This window comes from Polypterus senegalus, chromosome 4, assembly GCF_016835505.1.
Source record: "Polypterus senegalus isolate Bchr_013 chromosome 4, ASM1683550v1, whole genome shotgun sequence".
NCBI classification, from domain to species: domain Eukaryota; kingdom Metazoa; phylum Chordata; class Cladistia; order Polypteriformes; family Polypteridae; genus Polypterus; species Polypterus senegalus.
Genome location: NC_053157.1, coordinates 148849307 through 148870067, shown reverse-complemented (window position 1 = coordinate 148870067; position 20761 = coordinate 148849307). Strand labels below are relative to the sequence as shown.

The following is a 20761-nucleotide window of genomic DNA, read 5'->3' as shown; positions in this document are numbered from 1 at the left end:
AGTTTTTACTCACTATTCAAAGTTAGGTGTGTGTCATGGCGTTCTATACGGAATTGTTTACTGCCAAGCTTCAGTTCCTCCCTTTTCTCAGTAAATGGCTTAATAGATACTGACCCCAATGCTCATGTGTCCATTTATATTAAATATTAAGTGTTTCAATTAAAGCAGTTTTAATGTTGAAAACCATTGGCATCCAATGCTTGCCCCAGGGTACATTAGTGTTATGTACAAGGAATACTTTACAACGTTCTTATTCACATTGTGTTCAATGATAGTACTGGGCTAGAAACTTTCTACAGAAATTTCTTAACATAAGAATGCTGTACATTGTGTTACTAAACCATTAAATAAATGTCTACTTTAAAAACAGTGTTGATCTTTCATAGAACTTCATTAGAAAACTTGCACTCAGGAGAGACTGATAATGATTTCCACCAACCAACATTCTTTCATTCAGCACCTATTTTTTCTATACAAATACAATTATGACATTGTCTGGTGTATCCTTTTAATTCTAGCATTTCACACAATTTTGTATGTGCCACCTTTCAACTTTATGCTGTTTGCAGTTACATGAACCCGACGACAAAGTTTGAAAAAGGAGCCTCATTAATATTTTTAGTAAAACACATTGCGAGTTACTCATATATAACAATATTCTTTTGACATCAGATAAACACATCCATCATGAAGAAGCTGATTAAATCATAATTTGCTTGTGTATGCCGAAAATGACATGGTGTCTGGAAAGTCTTTTCTTTGCCACATTCCTTTATACTAACATTGAAAAGAATGCACTTTCTTCCAGTGCATTCCCAGCAAGTTTAAGTGATTAATTAGGCAACATTTACACCAGGTATCACAGCAAACTAAATATTTTATTCATCCATTCAATTTTTGAATATATTTACAGATTCACAAAGGGCGCAAGACTAAACCTATAGCTTCTTCCTGGCACCAGATGGTATCTCTGGATGGAAAGCCAGTCCATTGTCATTTTCCACTCACCCTTTACTCAATTTGATTTACTCTGATGCAATGCCCATGACTGCACAGAATGTCAAATTCAAACAGATTACATAAATTACAAGAATGATTAGTTAAGAATTAGAAAAGATTTTCTAATTTAGAAAAAATTTTATAAAGTCAAATTTCATGGCACCAGTACAGTAGAGTTCCTCTAACATGAAGAAAGTCATTTTTTATCTGTTGTACTTTGCTGATTTCTATGATTTATGCCACAAAGCTATAATAATGCGGAAATGTAATGGAACTCATGAATTAAAATTTTAAGACAACAAATAATAAATAAATAAATAACAGAATCTCTTTCTTTGAAAATATGTTCATAATAAGCAGGCCAGATCACCTGTATCTTTCTTTTAAAAGTATTGCAATAATACTCTCCAGGGGCCTCATGTATAAACGGTGTATACGCACAAAAATGTTGCGTACAAACGTTTCCACATTCAAATCGCGATGTATAAAACCTAAACTTGGCGTAAAGCCATGCACATTTTCACGGTAGCTCCAACCCTGGCATACGCAACTTCTCCGCTCGGTTTTGCAAACTGGTGGCACCCAGCATCAAAGCAGTGCTACTGTTCCTGTGTAGTTTCCCTTTCTTTTTTAGATCCATATCCTGGACGCGGCTTTATAAATACACTGAAATTAACCGCATATTGTTTATTAGTTTAATACATCTGATTGTAATTAACCTGTAACAATATAATGGTCCACAGAATGGTCAAACTATTCTAAATACCATAACTGCTTTAGCGTTGTTACTCTCACTGCACCTTTTTCTTCTTCTTCATCTTTCAGCTGCTCCCGTTAGGGGTTGCCACAGCAGATCATCTTTTTCCATATTACTCTCAATGCACCACTCTGAGTATTTATATCACTATATCTGAGTGTGAATCACAGATCTACAGCAGCTGACTGGAAAGAGAATTATCGGTATACAGCATCAAGCACACGCTGCCCCAGCCATGCTGTCTATTGAACTGGTCTCATACGGCAAACGCTTCTGAGCCTTTCCTCACGGTTCAGAAACAGTTTCATCCCAAGAACTATAAATGCACTCAATCAGTCAATCAAGTGCTCCTTGTAGAATGCTTTGTACTTATAAGTACAATTACCTCACTATAAACTTGTGATACAGTTATAATATTGCACAACCTGACCCACTTTATAAAGTGCATATTTATATATGATGACGATATAATTTTTAAAATGAAATGCAGCAAAATATGTTTATTATATTCTATAGATAAAACTTTAACTTCATTTAAATAATCTATTTTGTTAATAATTAAACATGTGAGGACAACGTGCCGCAACGCTAGTGAGGAGCTAGTGCTCCGTTCATGGATTGGTCCTGCCTCGTGCAGTATTCTTGCTGGGGCTGGCGCAACAAGGGAAGGATAGATGGATAGAATAATTAAACACATACTACGAAGATATTTCAATGTTCCTTAAAAGTTTTGAAGAATTTGCATTCTAAGCTTACAGATGGCTTAAGTTCTATTACAGAGCTGATTGTGTAGCGATTGGGTATTTGGAGAAAGAAAAGAAAGGACAGGAATTGGAGGTTAGTACGTTTGAAAGAGACAGTACTGCGGCAATAAATTATTTCATCGAAGGTTGAGCACAGCACAGCAAGCATCTTGCGTGAGGCATGAACAATCACTGCGCCACCGTGTTCCCATGTTTAATAACATGCTTTAACTCCTATCATCATGAAAATGATATCAAGTACACATCTCAGTATTTAAATTATTAAGACAGCTGTAATATCACGAATGTAATGGATTCTGTGTTCTGTCGGAGAAAGAGAAAGACCGGAAGCACGTAGTGATTCACACACATAGTGTACATAGAAGATCAAATACAAAACAAAGCATTTAATATGCTATTTTAGTTACGATGGGATTTGAGAAACTGTATATTAAACGATTTTAAGATGACGTTTATGATGTTCTACTTTAATGACAAAATAAACTACGTGATTAAAGAGGAAATTTTGAGATTTAAGTGACATTTCGTGCTTTTTTCCCCACTGTGTGCCTATTTTTTTTCTCTGTACCCTAATAAGCTTTCATATGACACTCAGATGGTGGACTACAACTCACCTTTTCACGGCAACTTTGATATCTGACAACTTCTTTTTTTCTTTTCTTTTTTTATTTCAGGCACCGTGCAACTGCGAACTTGAGCTTTCGAGTTTCTCCGACACTCTATGTCACTCAATCAACTTCCTTTTGTTGTTTATACCACTGTTTAAACCAACAAATAGTATGTTTTTCATTGCCTCCACAGCAGGCAGGGGCGGGACAGCAGCTGCGTGCACGTGCGTTACTTTTCACACTGACCAGAATTTATGTAGCGGAAGAACGTGGAACTTGGCATTAACACAGATTGATGCATCTGGATTTTTTTGTGCGTAAGCACATTTCCGCTTTTGTCCGTACGCCATGTTATAGTGTGAATTCTATGCACGTCGTTATGCATGAGCCCCCAGGCATTAATAAACATAGATATGTGATTACATATTAATGACCTGGGTGAGCAGCTACATTTTTGCACCAATATACTGTATAAACACATAGAGCAGAAGTCAGCTATGACCCTGGATCTGAGCTCTTCATAAGATACTCAATTTTAGAATGTAGGCAAAATTAAACAATATGCAACTTACTGATGAAAATATAAATACTGGAAGAAAAAAAATGACTCTGGAGTCACATTACTTACCTTACCCATCTAATTGCCTATAAGATACCTAAAATCCATGAGCTCCTAACATTAACCATTTACCATGTGACAACTTCCAGTGAGAAAACGTAAAGATTATTTTTACCAATTGTTAAAATTACCTACTATATAGCACATTAAAGTAATATTTTGTTTTAACTATAGAAAAAGACCAAAACTAATTATTTTGCTCAGCTTTTCTTAACACTTAAATATAATTATTTATATCAAGTACAGCCTGTGCTTTGAATAACAGTATTAACAGTACTAAACAGTAGTAAAATGATCATCTCTTAATCTCATACCAAAACACAGACAAAAAGCTAATAAAAATATGAAAAAATGTAAAGAATCTATTAGACAACAGCACCACCAAATGGCAAGAAAAGAAGAAAACAGGCTTTACAGAAAAATGGCATATTTTGCCTACATTTGACAAATTAAGTCAAGAGTTTTATAAAATACTATGTTAAAAAGTTGTGAGGTGGGTAGGATCTTTACTTGACAAAAGCTCTCCATCACATGTCAAATGTAACTGCATTAGGACGGAAAATATGAAGGTAATACTCACTAACAAATGTAACATCTCTGCACATTAAATCAGTGTTACCTTTTATAATAAAATAAATCACTGAAGATTCAGTATTTAATTGTTCTAATTCATGGAGCATTGAAAAATCATTTTCTCCCTATGCAAAAGAATGTATGGCCAAATTTTGTTTAGAATGCAAAACTGGTGCTACACAGGAACTGCAACAAAACACTACATTTAAGTGTTTTGAAACAGGTACTCATGATAACATGTTCTGTGAAAGGCGCTATATACGAGAATTGACGGCTTAAAGACTGAGCAATTAAGATACAGAATAAAAAAAGCATCTAAGGTTGAATTATCAGGTTTTGTGACACTATAGCAAAGCAAAACAAAGCAGTTGTACATAAGCAAGTCAATGTTAAATACCTTAAATAGAGTATAGACTGCATGGCTGCAGTTATATTCTCCACCGGACAATTACTGATACATGTTCTAAACTATCACTAAGTTTTCCTGGTCTTAGATAGGTAACAAATAAAAGTAGGGGTTGTCAGCAATCATTCCGCATCACATTTTGAAACAGACCATCTTGACAACACAAGAAAGAGGAGGATTTCAGCAACAACTATTAAGTACAGTAATGAATTAATTTATCTTATGAGTCACAGTAATACAATTAAGTTGTATATTCTTTACAAAATCATTTTTGTTTTAGCTTCTAGTAATTCCATTTGCAGGCAAATATTACTTAAAAACAATATACAAATAAAAATCTAACAAATGTAACATCTACAGACATCAAGGTCAAACCATTCTACGTGCAGAACAAGCAGATTATAGTACTTTGTACCATTTTGAATAAGTAGTTAATTAGAAGATGATGAAATACACTGACTGATGCATAGGATTTGCAAAATAACCAAACAAAGCTGTGGGCAATATTTTAAACAGAACTATTCTCTATTTCTTTAATTGCTAAATAGAGATTTGAAATACAAGGGTTAACCTTACATATTTAAAGGTAACAACATATAAGACAGGCATTTAAAAAATGTGCATGATGTATAGTTGTCCATAACCTTTTTTTGACATTGTTGGGTAAGAAATTTCCATTCAATATCAGAAACAATTAAATCTATTTTTCTGTAAAATACTGAAGAAAACAGTGCTGTACAACATCAAGCAGCGTATATTGAATAACTTTATCAAACTTCTTTTCTCAATTCATAATGTAAAATGAATTGCACTACTTTTCCATTTAGACAAATATTAATTTATACTACTACTTTTGTGTTCTAATTAAATATTTCAGTGCATTCATTGTTTACAGTTACATTTGGAATAAACCGAAGTCCACATGTATTTAAGTACTTTAAGAAATCTTCCGCCCTCTTTTTTCTTTTTTAAATATCAACTCTCTCAGTGCAGATACAGTGGCATGCAAAAGTATTCAGTCCTCTTGAAAGCTGTCATAATTTTCTGCATGACAATAGCGTTGTACAAATATTTAAAGTTTGGGGAAGAAGCACTCCTGAACAATGTGCAAAACTGGTACATATTTAGAAAAAATTTAATGTTTTGGTGGGGGAACAAAAAGACAATACTTAAATTATGATACTGGCAAAGTCTGTGTGCTTCAAGAATCAGATTATGGTAACACTGCAGATCCTTCTTCAGTCACTTTTTAGACTGTCACGAAAATTCCCTCTTTATAATTATATACAAATAAAGAGTGCATCACTGATTAACACAGATGAACTGTGGTTAGAGATCAGAAAATTATTTAATAAGACATGGAGGCTGGTGACTCTCAGCATGGCTAATCAATATTTAGAACAGCATTGCCTGGGACCTTCTTATACACCCTTATCCTGTCTGATGTCACCAGAGATGAATGTGTGTTTGTGTAAAAACTGTATAATATACAGGAATGTCTCCTCAACACTTGTACTAATTTTATAATAATCTTCTAGTACTAATAAAAAGAATCAACTTTAATCTAGGAAACAAAACTCCAGTTTATAAGAAAAAAAAAATCATGATGGAACAAGCAAAAATGTGTCAAGACATCTCTAGCTCTTGCATTGAAGCATTGTGGGTAACACTCACCAATAGCAGCCATAAAGGAGATTTGTTTTTATACACGGTAAAAAAGTAACATCTTTTACAGTATGGAGTGATGGTTTGCTAGCCAGGCAAATAAGAGTAGCACAGAACAGGGAAGAAGCCCAACAGGACTGTTGGAAAGAGAAGAATGACCTACAAAGAATCTGGCAATGTTTTTTCTAGGATGCTAGAGGACAGGCATTCTAGGAAGTTCCAGGAATGCTTGACCTTTCACAAAAACCCAGAAACAGACCTCAATGTTGATGTTAGGTTGGAAAACATCCTGGCAGATTGTGGGCAATACACAGCTGTAAACCAGGAGGAATGGGGCCATGTTCCTCCTTTAAATGTAGGGCCTGCAGCAAGTCAGCTGTGTTCCTATAATCCATTAGACTTCTGCACAATTAACTTTCCTGGATTGAAAGAAATTTCCTTTAAACTGAGGGTGTACAAGACTTTACCTTTTGGGGACAAGAGAAGGCTCAGATAGTGCAGTGGTCTAAGGGGCTATCTGAGGGCACTGTCATGTTGGGCAAAAGACTTCAGAGATTTACCCCTTATTCCAGAGGTAAGTTTAAACATGACAAAAAGTAGGTTTTGGTGAATTTAAGGTTACAAGGTGACAAATATTAAAATCTTGCTGGTGGAATGAACAAAGGTCAGAATAAGAAAGTAAAAGAAAGAGTGTTTAACAGTTAGTAAACCATGAAATTACTACTTTTTTAAACCTAGTCCACTATTTCTAATTAGGGGTTGATTTTCTATGTATTGCTGAACTTCTAAGCATTATATAGAAAAATGATGGATTAAAAAAAAAAGGATTACTTACCAGCCTGCGAATGTCCTTTTCACAATCCCTTTTAATTCGGTTTATCTCATCCTGATGGTTTTGATATGCCATTCTTAGGTCCATGGCTTTGGCTTTGTCTGCTTGCATGAGGTTATTGAAGGCTTCCTCCACCTGCTTCTTAGCAGACTTCTGTTCCAGTATCTCCTGCTGTAGTTTTATACGTTCACCATCAAATCCGCGGCGGGCTTCCTCCCGGGCCTCACATAATAAAGCTGTCTTTACTTTGTCAGCTGCCCCATCACGCAAAACATTTACTAAAGATTGCAGTCTGTGTAGCTCCCCATCTTTGATCTTGATCACACGTGCCAATTCCTGTTCATGCTGCTTAATCAAGACCTCCCGGAGGCCTTGCATATCCTTCATTTTTTCTTCATGCAGCTTAGCTTTCAAGTCTGTTACCAGAACTATATGTTTATGCTGCTCAAGCTCACGACCTTGTTTATTCTCCTGTAGTTTCTCTCTGAGCTTGCATACCTAAAATAATTAAAAAAACATTAAAAATAAAGTTCCAGTTTAAATAACTCAGTTTTAAAAATATTCTAAACAAAATAAAGTCACTATTAACTGGTACTGAAAAATTATGAAAAGAATACATCTATAAAGAACTATCATGAGAATGATTTATAGTAAAGAAATTTAGAAAGTTCATGAAACTATAATTAAAAAACATCTTTAAGAATGCATGAGGTATATTATGGTATATGAAAATATTAACATAACCCTTGCGTTCAAATGAAAATGACAGTGTTTTTGAAAATTATAAAATTCATTTTAAAAAATATACATCTTTTAGGGGGCGGCACAGTGGCGCAGTGTTAGTGCTGCTGCCTCGCAGTAAAGAGACGTGGGTTCGCTTCCCGGGTTCTCCCTGCGTGCAGTTTGCATGTTCTCCCTGTGTCCGTGTGGGTTTCCTCCCACAGTCCAAAGACATACAGGTTAGGTGCATTGGCGATCCTAAATTGTCCCTAGTGTGTGGGGGTGTGTGTGTGTCCTGCCTTGAGCCCTGTGTTGGCTGGGCATTGATCCATGCATACATACAGCACCACTCCTTTATTCTCTCTAAATAGTTATATTTTCAAAAGATAAAAGGATATATGTAAATATAGCATTGTGCACTGTTTGTGTAAAAAAGGTAACCCAAAGTAGGTCTAAAGGGAAGGGAAGTGTGTGCACGATGTGGTCTTTGGAACACAAGTGAAGTTGCTTTAATGTCTTACACGGCCACTTTTGGTTACAAATGTGACAGGACATAGTGACCTGAAGATGCTTAATAAACATCCATCCCTTTCTTTTTATTTAAATTTTATTTTATTTTCAAAAACCAGATTGTTGAAATGGCATGATGCTTGGTCAAGTAGGTAACACTAACTTAACAGATACAGTAATTTATTTCAAAACAAATACAACATAGAAAATAAAATGAAAAACAAAACAAAAACCATCAACTTTTTTTTTTTAAATATGATGCCAGGATTACATGAGGAAGACGGTCACAGGCTCAGTATGCTTATTTTAAAATAATACAAATGAGTTCTTTACAGGTTTTAAAAAAAGTTTTTTACAAATCAGATTAGAAATAATTTTATCAGTTACCAAGGAGAAATTCAGTTGCATATGAAAGCAGAACAAAAACATAAAATATGCAGATCTTGACTCAAAAGTACAACATAATACAATAGAGTAAAAACATATAATAAATACTATGCTAATAAATAACTAATGAATTGCAGTTTGTACTATTCTCCTATGACTCCTTGTTGGAGTGAAGAAAGTGACGCTGGGAGAAAGCATTTAACTGTCTAATGGCCACAGGCAAAAAAGATCCCTAGAGGTGCTTCTTATTGCACTGTGCAGTTATGAGCCTCTGGCTAAAAGTACTCCAAGAAAGATGGACAGAATTGTTTGTGATGGCATCCAATTTTGCCACCATCCTCTTTTTCATAACTCCTCCAAAGTCCAGAGTAAGTTCTATGATATAGCTAGCCTTACTGAGAAATTTGTTTAGGTGTTTGGCTCAAGTTCCTTCCCCAGGAGACAACCGTGTAGAACAACAAACTGGCTACAACGGAATGATATTTCCAGGAGCTTGTTGCTCCTGAGCCTCTTCAGGAAGTACAGTCTACTCCAGCCCTTCATACACGGAACCATTATGTTTTTTAGACCAATTCAGTTTGCTGTTCATATAGACCCCCAAGTACTTCTAACTCTCCACCACCACCACTTCCCTCCCCTAGAGAATGACTGGTCTTAGAGGGATCCTTAATACACCAGAAATCCACCACTAATCCACCATATTCTCTTAGAGAGAATTAGATTTTTTTTCTAAATTTTGATTTTAATTCTGAATGTTGTTTACCCACTGAAATATAGATGACTAGCCAACCCGCGGCGTACCATACGCCGCATAATCAGGCTGGTTTTTTAATGATTTCTAAGCACAGGGAGAAAACCAACATTTGAAAAATCGGTAATGTAATAAATCAGCAAGAAAAGCAACATTGTAACAATGCACGGAACGAACCAACACACAATCGTCCGTGACTAAAAACTGGCGGACCACAAACGCGCCTTCTCCTGCCAGATGGAGGGATGGGGGTGGACGGCGCTGAGGCGCAGAGGGTGGAACGGGAGGAAAGGAGAAGGACGTCCATTCTGCTACCTCCGTCATGCTAGTCTGCCGATTTCTCGTTCAGTATGCACTGCCTGCTCATGTGCCCACCTCCAACTTGTCACTTGAGTCGTTGTCTTTGCACAGTTCAGATGCACATGTGACTCACGTAGACTTTTCATTGGTCTGTGCGTTTTTGGCTGCTTTTCTATATATAATCCACCAAGACACCCGACCATGATAGAAGCGAGGTGGGAGCGGGGTGTGTACAAAGGGGAGGGACGTAACCAGTGGGAGCGTATGAGTCGCACTTAGTGGGAATTCCACGGTTTGCAGCCCAAACGGGGTTCAACGGCTTACCCACGCCTCTCTGCGCTTGGAAGACACATGCTAAATCTCATGCATAATTATTTAATGAATGCTAAACACTTCTGGAAAGACACGGTTGTCTAACACGGGTTGGTGTGAGAATACAACAGTAAGTGAATGAAAAGATGGAACTCTGGAGAGGGCAAAACACAACACAATAGTGAACCCGCGGCATAACAAACGCTGCATAATTATTTATTGATGCTTGAACACTTCTGGAAAGACACAGTTGTTCAAAAAGGGAGGGTTTGAGGATACAACTGTCAGTGAATTAAAAGATGGAACTCTGGAGAGAGCAACATATAATTGTCCGTGAGTAAAGACTGGTTTTGGCAGATACAGGCATATCTTTTTGAAAGTTTGTCCTTGTGCCTTATTAATTGTCATCGCAAATACCAATCGAACAGGAAATTGTCTTCGGGTAAAAGTAAAAGGCAGATTTGAATCTGATGGGGTCAGGCAAATCCGGGGAATAAGGACAGTTTGTGAGGTTGCAGATGTAATAGTTTTACACTCCAGTACATTACTGTGAATGGCGCTAACAGACAGTCTAGTGCCATTACAAAGACCTTTTGCAGGCAGGAGGTTTCTGAGAAGCATGATGACGGATCCATTTTTAATTTTGAGTTTATGTGGAGGCATGCCAGTAGGAGTAAGACTATTAAGAAATTCCTCGGGGAATAAAAGTTGATCTGCAGGATCATCTGTGACAATGGAGTCCACGCTCGTGAAAGTCACTTCATTGCTAGGGATAAGTTTTAGCACTTCATTAAGGTATAGCGAGTCTTCGTTGGTGAGTTGGTGACGCTTAATATAGCTTGTGTGCGGAGTTGTTCCAGAGTGACAGTTGAGAAGTCAATGGCGCCATACAGTTGTTGAACGGGATCAGAAATTAAAGGAAAACAATGTGATGGCAATGTCACAGGTGTTCCGTTTATCCCGTCTCCAACATAAAGGAGCCATTGTGCGAAATGTTGTTCTTCAGGAAGAGCTCTCATATTTGTTGTCAGTGTAAGAACATGCATGTGACGCCACAAAGGGTGCTTGTTAATGCAACTGGCGACAGTAAGCCCACGGTAGCCACGCATAATGATGGGGAGAATTTGTCGGAAATCTCCACCCAAGAGTATTGTTTTGCCTCCAAAAGGCTGCCCGTCACCCGTGAGTTGTTGTTCCAGCAAATGAATTGGTAGTCGGGTAATGACGTGAGATTTTTCTGATAGGCTGTACTCGTTCAAACGCCACATAGCCTCGGGAGCACTAACATACCTACCGTCAAGGAAAGTCTGTATTTCGTCATGTTCAAAAATATCATCGGCTGGCTCCCAGCGGAGTGCAATTGATGCAGCGTCATGTCCTTTGTACACATACTTATAAAGATACTTGATACATTGAATGGACGCGCAAACTTCAACGTTAATATGAGCATTGAATTTCTGAGAAAGGCACGGATTGTAAGGAACTATCCAACGGTTGTCGATATCGTATTTGCCAACAACGGCAGTTCTCCCTTCTCTTCTGCGGTATATGGGGTAGCCTTGTGTGTTTTCTTGAGTTTCTGCGTTGAAATCTTTCGGGAAATTTTTAGTACATGCGCCGTCTTTCATGCAAGGTGATTTGGCGTTGAGCGTGCCACACGGACCATGCACCATGCATTTAGTGACAATTTGGAAAAGTCGAGGGTGAATTTCAGCATTTGGAAGCTCAGCACAAACATATTTGTCTATATCATCCTTGGTCCTTATTTTGCATTGTGAGTCAAGTGTAAGTAACATATGGCAATGAGGCAATCTTCGTTTTTGGAATTCAATGACGATTGACGAAGATGTAAGCGAGGACATTGCCGAAAATATTCCTTTCCAGAATATCTGCTAGAAAATGTCGCAGTTTGATATGAAAGACGCAAGCAAATATTCAAATATCTTTTTGGAATGCGTTCGATCAGTGGAGTGGGTGTGTAAATGTGCTTTGAAATATTTCTCACGTGTGAAGGTTTTGGAGCAGTGTTGACCCTGAAAAGAATTTATCAGGGAATGTGTTTTGAGATGGTTAGTAAGGTATCTGCGAGCGTGAAAGTGTTTGTCGCAAATTTTGCATACAAATCTTTGTGTTGAATGAATCTGCATATGGTTGTGGAGATCCATCTCACCTGTGAAGTCCTTGTTACAAAATGTGCAATTGAAGGTGAGAGTGGAATGAGTTCCTAAGTGTTTCTTGAGAGCTCAAGTTGTTTTTAAGCATTGTTGGCAATGTTCACATTGCATCATTCGGTTAGTGTTGTGTTTTTTCAAATGTGCGTTCAAATATCTGTGCACTCTGAAGCTTTTGGAACAAAAGGTGCATTGAAAGTCCTGTGTGGAATGCGTGTGTTTAGAGGAGGGTGTCTTTAAATGTTTTTCAGGAAGATGAGAGTGGGCAGGTGACGTCACATTAGTGTGGTGAGCAAGTGGGTGTGCACTCAGAGTCAAAAGATGTCGCCAGAAGGTTATCACGTGGGTATTTGACAGGCATGAGAACCTCGTAATGCCCATGATCCAAAGGACCGCCAAAGAGCAGGGATATGAAGAGATGCTGGGCCGGATTGTAAACTCGAGGAGAGGCATGAGGACGTTCTTGGAAGTAAATGCTGATAGTAGCTGGAAGGATTTGGGACATTGCCACAATTTCTGCCTCGCCACCATAGACTCCGGACGTATTCATGTAATCAGCGTATTGTTGAGCAGACTGTATAACAATGCCTCTGTGACTAAGAACAACGGACACCACGTCACCGAAGTTATCCCAATGTTGGCAAACAAAGCTAACAGCCATGTTACGAAGTTTGAGAGCAACAGTTTCGTCAATGACATTTCTCCAAAAAAACCCGACTGACAGAAACAAACAGTTACCTGAAGCAGGAATTTCTATAACATTGAAAGAAGTGTTGTTTCCATGAAATAGTCAACGTGGCTCACAGCTGGGTTTGGACCGCAGCACAGACCAAAGTGAGTGAGTATGTGTTTGATTAGCTGTTTGATTCGGCGGGCAGTGGTCTGAGGTGCGTTCCTGAGCACGTGGGAGGGGTAGAGTTTCTGGTCGGGGCTTCGTTGTTCCTTTCGCATGGTTTTTCATGGTGGACGCGGTCGGGTGTTAAAACCGAAAAGAATAATGAAAAGTCAACGTGGCTTAGACGTGCATGTGGACTCCTAGCACAGATGAAAGGGGCTAACTGGGTGGTCGGTGAGTTTTTGCGTCTGGGCACATGGGCAGGCAGTGTGAATGCCTAGAGAGCGAGGGTAGACGCAGACCGGTGAAAAAGGAGTGTTGGTGGGCAGGGAAACGTGTTCCGTATTTCTGCAGGAGCATCTAAGAAGACGCATGTATGTCGCGGATGCGAATTGCTGTATGTAGCGTGTAAAACAGTTTGCAATAGTGCACGCAGTTGTGCGTCGTAACTGAAAACTCGGTTTTTAAAGACTGCTTACTTGATTGTGTTTTAACCTCAGTTGTAAAGGATTGTTTTAAAGATCCCATGGGATACCCCTCGCAAACTGTTTTACATGCTGCATATGGCGATTTATCTCCGTGAGAAACATGCCTCTATGAACAGTCAATGTGCAGGTGCATGCGGCCTCTACGACAGACGAATATAAATGACGCTGTTTCTTCTGTGTCGTCGCATCCGAGTTGGTGGGCGTGGCTCTGCGAGTTGTCGTCGTATCCAATGGTCTTGGAGTTGGTGGGCGTGGCTCCTTCCTGCGTGCGCCATAGGTGTCTTACTTTTCGGCGGCTCAGTGAATCCACGCCCCTTCCGGCGTGCTTTCCATGGTCGTCTTGCCTTAGAGAATTATATATATAGATGGGTTGGGATTCTAATGATTTAAAAAGTATAAAAAGAACAAATGTCTCCATACTCATAAAACTTTAAATGAATCTACTTGAATAGCTATCTAAAGAAGTTTATGAGTACAGTTCAACAATAACAGAATACACTCATTTGAGGTAACATTCCAGTTCAAAAACGCTTAATCCAGCTTAATTTGTTGTGGCGGGTGATGAGATGATTTAAGAAACTGAACTAGTTTTGAGTGGATTATAATGGTACAATGATCTTTTAAGTGTTCCTGACATCTAAGGAAGGGTCTGCCAACTATATTCAACCAATTATTGTGACCAAAAATGTGGACTGAGCCAAGGTTATTATAGTTTTGCCTTTTTATATTCGTTTTTATTTCTATATTGTTTTCTGACCTAACTTGGAAATTCAGTTTAGTTTTAGTTTTCCTTCATTGTGTATATTTAGTTTTAGTTTAGTTTTTATTTTAAAAAGATATTTCTATATTATTTTTATATATGTTAGTTTTAGTAATTATAGTATGGTTAAAGAACTACTATGAAGTTTAGATTTTGTGTCACAGTGAGACAAAACTGTACACTTAACTGGTTTGGGTATAATATGAATTTAATGTTAGTGGAAGCTTGCTACATACACTACACAACACACTTTACTATTTGGTTTTGTTTTTGTCTGATAAAAACAAGCATAATCAAAACCAGGTACTGAATATGAACAATTTTACACAATTTTAGCATTTTTAAAATATTTTCTGTCATTTGTGCTGAACAAATCTGCGCTGAGTGTTGGCACTTTTTTCTTTTCCTTTTATTGCCCAGAAGTAGCCATTTTGTAATGAACTTTAGGTGAATTTTAAGGTGTATGGAGTTTTTACTCAAAGGGTCTACAACACACAACATATCCTGCTCCAACAACAATGTGCTTATAATGAATGCCTTCAATATTTCATTCAAAAATCTCAAACACTGGGTTTTGTTATTTTCTACCAGCCATATTGATCTCTGATTCCATCTCAGGCACAGACAATTTATAGACAGAATTTTGCACCTGCAGGCCTGGAAAGATATAAAAAAAAATAAGAAAAGATATTCTGCTGTGGTTTGACAGGTGTGACCATGAAAATCACGGGGATTAAAGAAGAACAAGGCTCTTAGGAGTGAATCAGTGTGCAGATCCCACCTAGCTGTACTGGAGAAATAATGAAAAACAAGCATATAGTGTGATGGTTAGGGGCAGTGAGACTTGAATAGCCCATGCATAGGAACAGTAAACCCTTAATGAGCAGAGCAAGATCAGGTAATAACAGTATAGACAGGTACAAAATGACAGAGATAGCATATGAGATTAGGAACAATATATATACATTATATAAACCTGTTTATCCAGAACAGGATTGCAGGAACCTGCAGCCTACCCAAGCAGGTTTGGATGCAAGGCAGGAAAAACCCCAGTATGAAATATGTATGATATGATTGATGCTAAGAGCAAAAAGAATATGATATTTCAACTATCTGATTTGAGAGAGAAATTTTGAAAAAATGGAGACTGATATTTTAAAGCATAATTCTACTACTGGATTATTTTAACAATATCTGGTATTTTGAGCTGTGAATATGAACTAAAAAAGCTAAATGAATAAATATAGAATAAATACAAAACAGGTAAAGTACCACTTTCTATATCTATAGTTAAAGAATAAAGAGTGTTTTCTTTAAGGAACTGGTTTAGTTTTATTAATGCAACTCTGGACATGATACACAACACTTAACAGATTTCAATACTAGAAAAATATAATTTATTGTAGAAAAAAAGGATTGACCCCCAAAAGCCAAATGTATATAAGGGTAACAGAAAATCTACTTCCTGGAATCAGCAGTAGAGGACTGGAAATCTCTGCTAATGCTGGACTTTATCGTTTTAATGAATGTCAGTCTGTCTACAGAATCTGTCAACATATCTGTCCTCTTGTCTTTGATATTGCCACCTTCAGCACTGAATGCCCACAGTAAGGTGGAAGCTGATCACATAGCAAATTTCTTGGAAAAATATTCAGCAAACAAGGTCATAAGTGAACACCAAAAAAACACTTTGGTGAATTTCGTTGATGAACACTACTGGTGAACCCTGGACTGGGCCCAAATTTTACTCATTCCTTTACACAACACCCTATTCTCAGGGACAACTTAGGGTTTCACAGTTTAAGTAATATGCATGCTTGCTGAATGCTGAAAACAATAATGTTCATAGACAAAAACATAGGTAGATATGAGGAAAAGATGCAAACTCCATATGGACTAGAGATGGGTTTTAAAACCCAGTTGCAGGAGCTGCGAAACAGAAGTGTTAACTGCTAGATCAAGGTGCTGCTCATACTTCTTGAACAAATATACAAATATACAATAAAACACAGAAGAGTGAAACAAATGCACGCCACAAAAAAAAAAAAAAGTCAAGTATTTTCATTATTCCAGCTTGCTCTAATACCTGCTACTCTACAGCTAATCTCACCAAATGTTTCAGTTATTTTCACCATATTATTGTCCCAGGCTACTCATCATATCAGTAGTGAACATTGCCAACTCTCCACCTTTGCAGTTAATAGCCTGTGACACACCATCAATAACACCAAAGTCATCCTAGGATTTCTACAATTTGTTTTCTTGGCATAACAGTACCTCCAAGACAAATCTGCTAACTTTTAAAAGAAGAGCTCTTTTGTTAAGTTGCTTCCCTGGTGTCAATATCAGATGTTTGAACAAACACCATGACCATTGCCTAGTGTTTGATCTGTACTAAAATTGTGAGTTTGATATCAATACCAGCCTTAGACCTCTGTACTAGTACTGAAGTAAATAACAAATGTCATCTAACTCCAAACTCCCTGGTGTCACTCATAATCACGCGTTTACCCTGGGCACAAACAAGCACCTCCCCTTTGTAATGTATAATAATTAAGATACTTTAGTTATTAAAATACACTCATACTCCAACCTGCTTTAATTTACTTTCTTTTAAGTGCTTCATTAACTTTCCAAAACTATTTATTATGACAAAGGGGCATGGGGGCAACAATTTTATTTGTGATTTTTAATTTATCATTTTGATGATTGATATGCTTTATATGATTTATGGTCTGTACATATTTTCATGAAAGTTAATGCCATTCATTTATCACATCATTTTGCAATGCAATTTAAATGGAATTATTAGGGATGATGTCATAAGGTCTACTTTAAAAGTTAATACTGTATAATGGATGAATACTTAGCTTACACATTTATTTTAAATCCACATACCACAACAAGGGCCAAGCATATACTGCATGGGGTTTCTGGTAAATATTGGTTTGATTTCCATTTCACAGTGACTATTGATGAAACACAAACACACAGCTTCCTGAATGTTAAGTCAGAGTCAGGTTAATAATAGATTATCACAGATTATTAAATTTAGAGGAACTAAAAATATCCTATTATCACTAAAGATTAAGTCAATTAAGATGCTCAATGCCCTTTTCCACTATTGACCTAAACAGGAGCTACAACAGTAGTTTAAGCAGTACTATTTGAATGAACACAAATTCTCTCATAAACCCTTTCCAATGCAACTGCCAAAACCTCTTAAGTGTTTAGTAAAATCATTTCAAATGTAATTAATACCCCTTAAATGCATTAAAGTGGATGTTTTTAGATCTGCTAGTATATCTTTGCCTTTACTCTTCATAAAATTCTTAATGTATTTGAAAATATCTGTGAAGTGCTTATGACATAGGAATTTGTTGAATACATTCATGAAGAAAGGCATAAAAAATAAATACAGCCTAATATTGCAGTCTTTTTCATTGTGATACCACTAAAATATTGTTTTTTTTTTTGCATTTTAAGTTTATCCATTTTGCTTTAGATGGTGAACTGAACGTTTTCTTCTTTTGTTGAAAAAAAATAGATTTTTAATAATTTTGGTGCAATAGAAACAGTCAAAAATCTTTGAATTTATTTTTCACAATGTTACATTGCAAAAAGAGCTTAAACGCATTGTCATTTGGAAATCAAGTACTTAGGCATACTACAAACTAGAGATTTCACATTCCTATTCGAAGTTTATGTGAATTCTGTATTACTCTGATCTGAATTGAAATTTCTGAACTTCTTCTGTCAATGTAACATTACATTTAATGTTGTGTACAACACTGCAAAGTTTTTCAAGTAACCATCACATCTTTACAAATCATCATATTTTAAACTGGATATTTCAATCATCATCAATGAAATACATAATCTTCACAATCTCATAAAGAGTACTCCCAAACATATTGCACAGAGTGATATATTTTTTCAACTGTAGAAATGGGTTTCAGATATTTCAAGGAACGTATTAATAGTTGCTTTTACGTGGAACAAATTAATAAACCAAACATTCATGGCCATTTTAGAATCACCACTTAACCTGCAAATTCAGGGTACTGCATCAATGAGTTTATTTTCTCATTTCAAAATGTTTTTTATGTCTAGAGACAGGTTATCATCCCAAGACCCTGATCTGAAAAAGTTGCATAAAAGGTACTGTAGATGGATGAATGGATTTGTCTTAAGAACTGATAAAAACTGGAGTTCTTAATCCTGATCATAAGTGCTAATCCAATGAGTGTGTCTTGTACACAGACTAGGACATACAAGGGCATCATAGATATGTTTTCTCAATATCAAACAGCTAATTATGACTACTACTTCTTGTACATTTTCGCCTGACTACTTAAACAAAGAACTAAGTTCATACTCTGTAATGTTATCTGTAATTAATATATAATATTACAAATTGCTCTACCAACTCTGATTTACACTTTTAAGGCACTTGTGTCTAGAATTTCCTACTTCTTACATAACTTTTGCCACACCTAGGACTTATCCCTCCTGAGATGGGGTAGTATTTCTTTTGACACGGACAGTTTCTTTATGTCTAATAATCTCCCTCATACATGTTTAAAATATACATTTCATTACATAAATAATAGTTCCAATTTTTACTTATATTTTTAATAAGTTTCATACTATTATCTAAAAAAGCTATGGCGGAAGATTGATTTAACGGAAAGAATAAACATCTCTTAGATGGGCATACATTAAAACTTGCGCTAAAACTACGTAAATACTATCCTCAATTGTTCATCACCATCAACGACTTGATTATACTCTATACAACTGTTTTTCAACTGGTGCACCAAGAAAACAACAGTGTAGTGTCACTGGGTCCTGACCTCAGACAGATGTGCTCCACAAGTGGTCAAGACCTGTCTGAGAAAGATGAGACAACTTGGAGAAGTCAAAATAAAAGCAGCTGTATGATCGCAATTTTGCAGACAGTTTAGCACGTGTATAGATTGAATGCTTTTGTGGTTGGAAGAATCATGGTGTGCCTTGGGATATTTTGCATTACAAAAAGTGTGCCACCACATAAAAATGGTTTGAAAATAATGCTCTACCTTTACTCATGGCATGCTAAAAAATATTCCCGTAACTTAAAAATTGACACTGTGCATTGCTTGGATGGTTATGTTGCATTCTTTGCATAAATTAGTGAAGATACTGCAAACTTGAACACAGACAGAAATAATCATTATACTTCTATTTTGTAGAATGTTATCATTATATTATGGCAGTCAGCATTGTAAGCTGGCTGGTAGACTGGCGAGTTAAATACAAGATACCACAAACTTATTTTGGTTTTAGTGCCACTCAAAGATAACTTATTTAGCATTAACGTGATATGACTTCCATTTTATTTTCTTGCAGAAACATGGAGGACAAAAAAAGTAAAGCCATTTTTACCTTCACAACTTTTCTCTAGCATTCCACCAGAAATTTCCCTTTCCTCCCACTCCCCTGCACCTACACTCACCGTCCATATTATTAAATGCACACCTTGCTAATACCAGGTTGGACCCCCTTTTGCCTTCATAACTGCCATAATTCCTTGTGGCACAGATTCAAAAAGGTGCTAGAAAAATTCCTCAGGGATTTTGGCCCATATTGACATGGTAACATCATGCAGTTGCTGCAGATTTTTCAGCTGTCCATCCATGATGCAAATCTTCCGTTCCACCACATCCCAACAGTGTTCTGTTGGATTGATATCTGGTGCTTGTGGAGGTCATTTGAGTACAAGAAACCAGGTTGAGATTATCTGAACTTTGGAACATGAGTGTTATCCCGCTGAAAGTAGCCATCAGAAGATGGGTACACTGCTGTCATAAAGGGATGGGACATAGTCAGCAACAATACCGAGACAGGCTGTGGCATTTAAATGATGCTCAGTTGGTTCTAAGAGGTCCAAAATGTGCCAAGAAAATATCCCCCACACTATTACACCACCACCATCAGCCTAAACAATTGATACAAAGCAGGATGAATCCATGGTTTCATGCTGTTGATGCCAAATTCTGACACAACCATCCAAAAGTCACTGCAAAAATCAAGACTCATCAGACCAGACAGCATTTTTCCAATCTTCTGTTGTCCAATTTTGATGAGCCTGTGTGAACTGTAGCCTCAGTTGGCAGTTTTCAGATGACAGGAGGGGCACCCAGTGTCGTTTCTTGCTGCTGTAGCCCATCTGCTTCAATGTTCAATGTGTTGTATGTTGTTTTTTTGCCCAGAGAACTGCCACTCAATGGATATTTTCCCTTTTTTGGACCATTCTCCATGG

The 20761-nt window shown here is 37.0% G+C and overlaps 1 protein-coding gene across 5 annotated transcripts in view; it reads right to left on the bottom strand.

Moving 5' to 3' along the window:
- Nucleotides 1–20761, bottom strand: part of jakmip1 (janus kinase and microtubule interacting protein 1) — a 278170-nt gene that overhangs the window by 102165 nt on the left and 155244 nt on the right. For all 5 annotated transcript variants that reach the window (XM_039751459.1, XM_039751460.1, XM_039751462.1 and 2 more), the window contains one exon: nt 7227–7721. In XM_039751459.1, coding sequence (XP_039607393.1) covers nt 7227–7721 — 495 coding nt within the window. The remainder of the gene's footprint in view (nt 1–7226; nt 7722–20761) is intronic.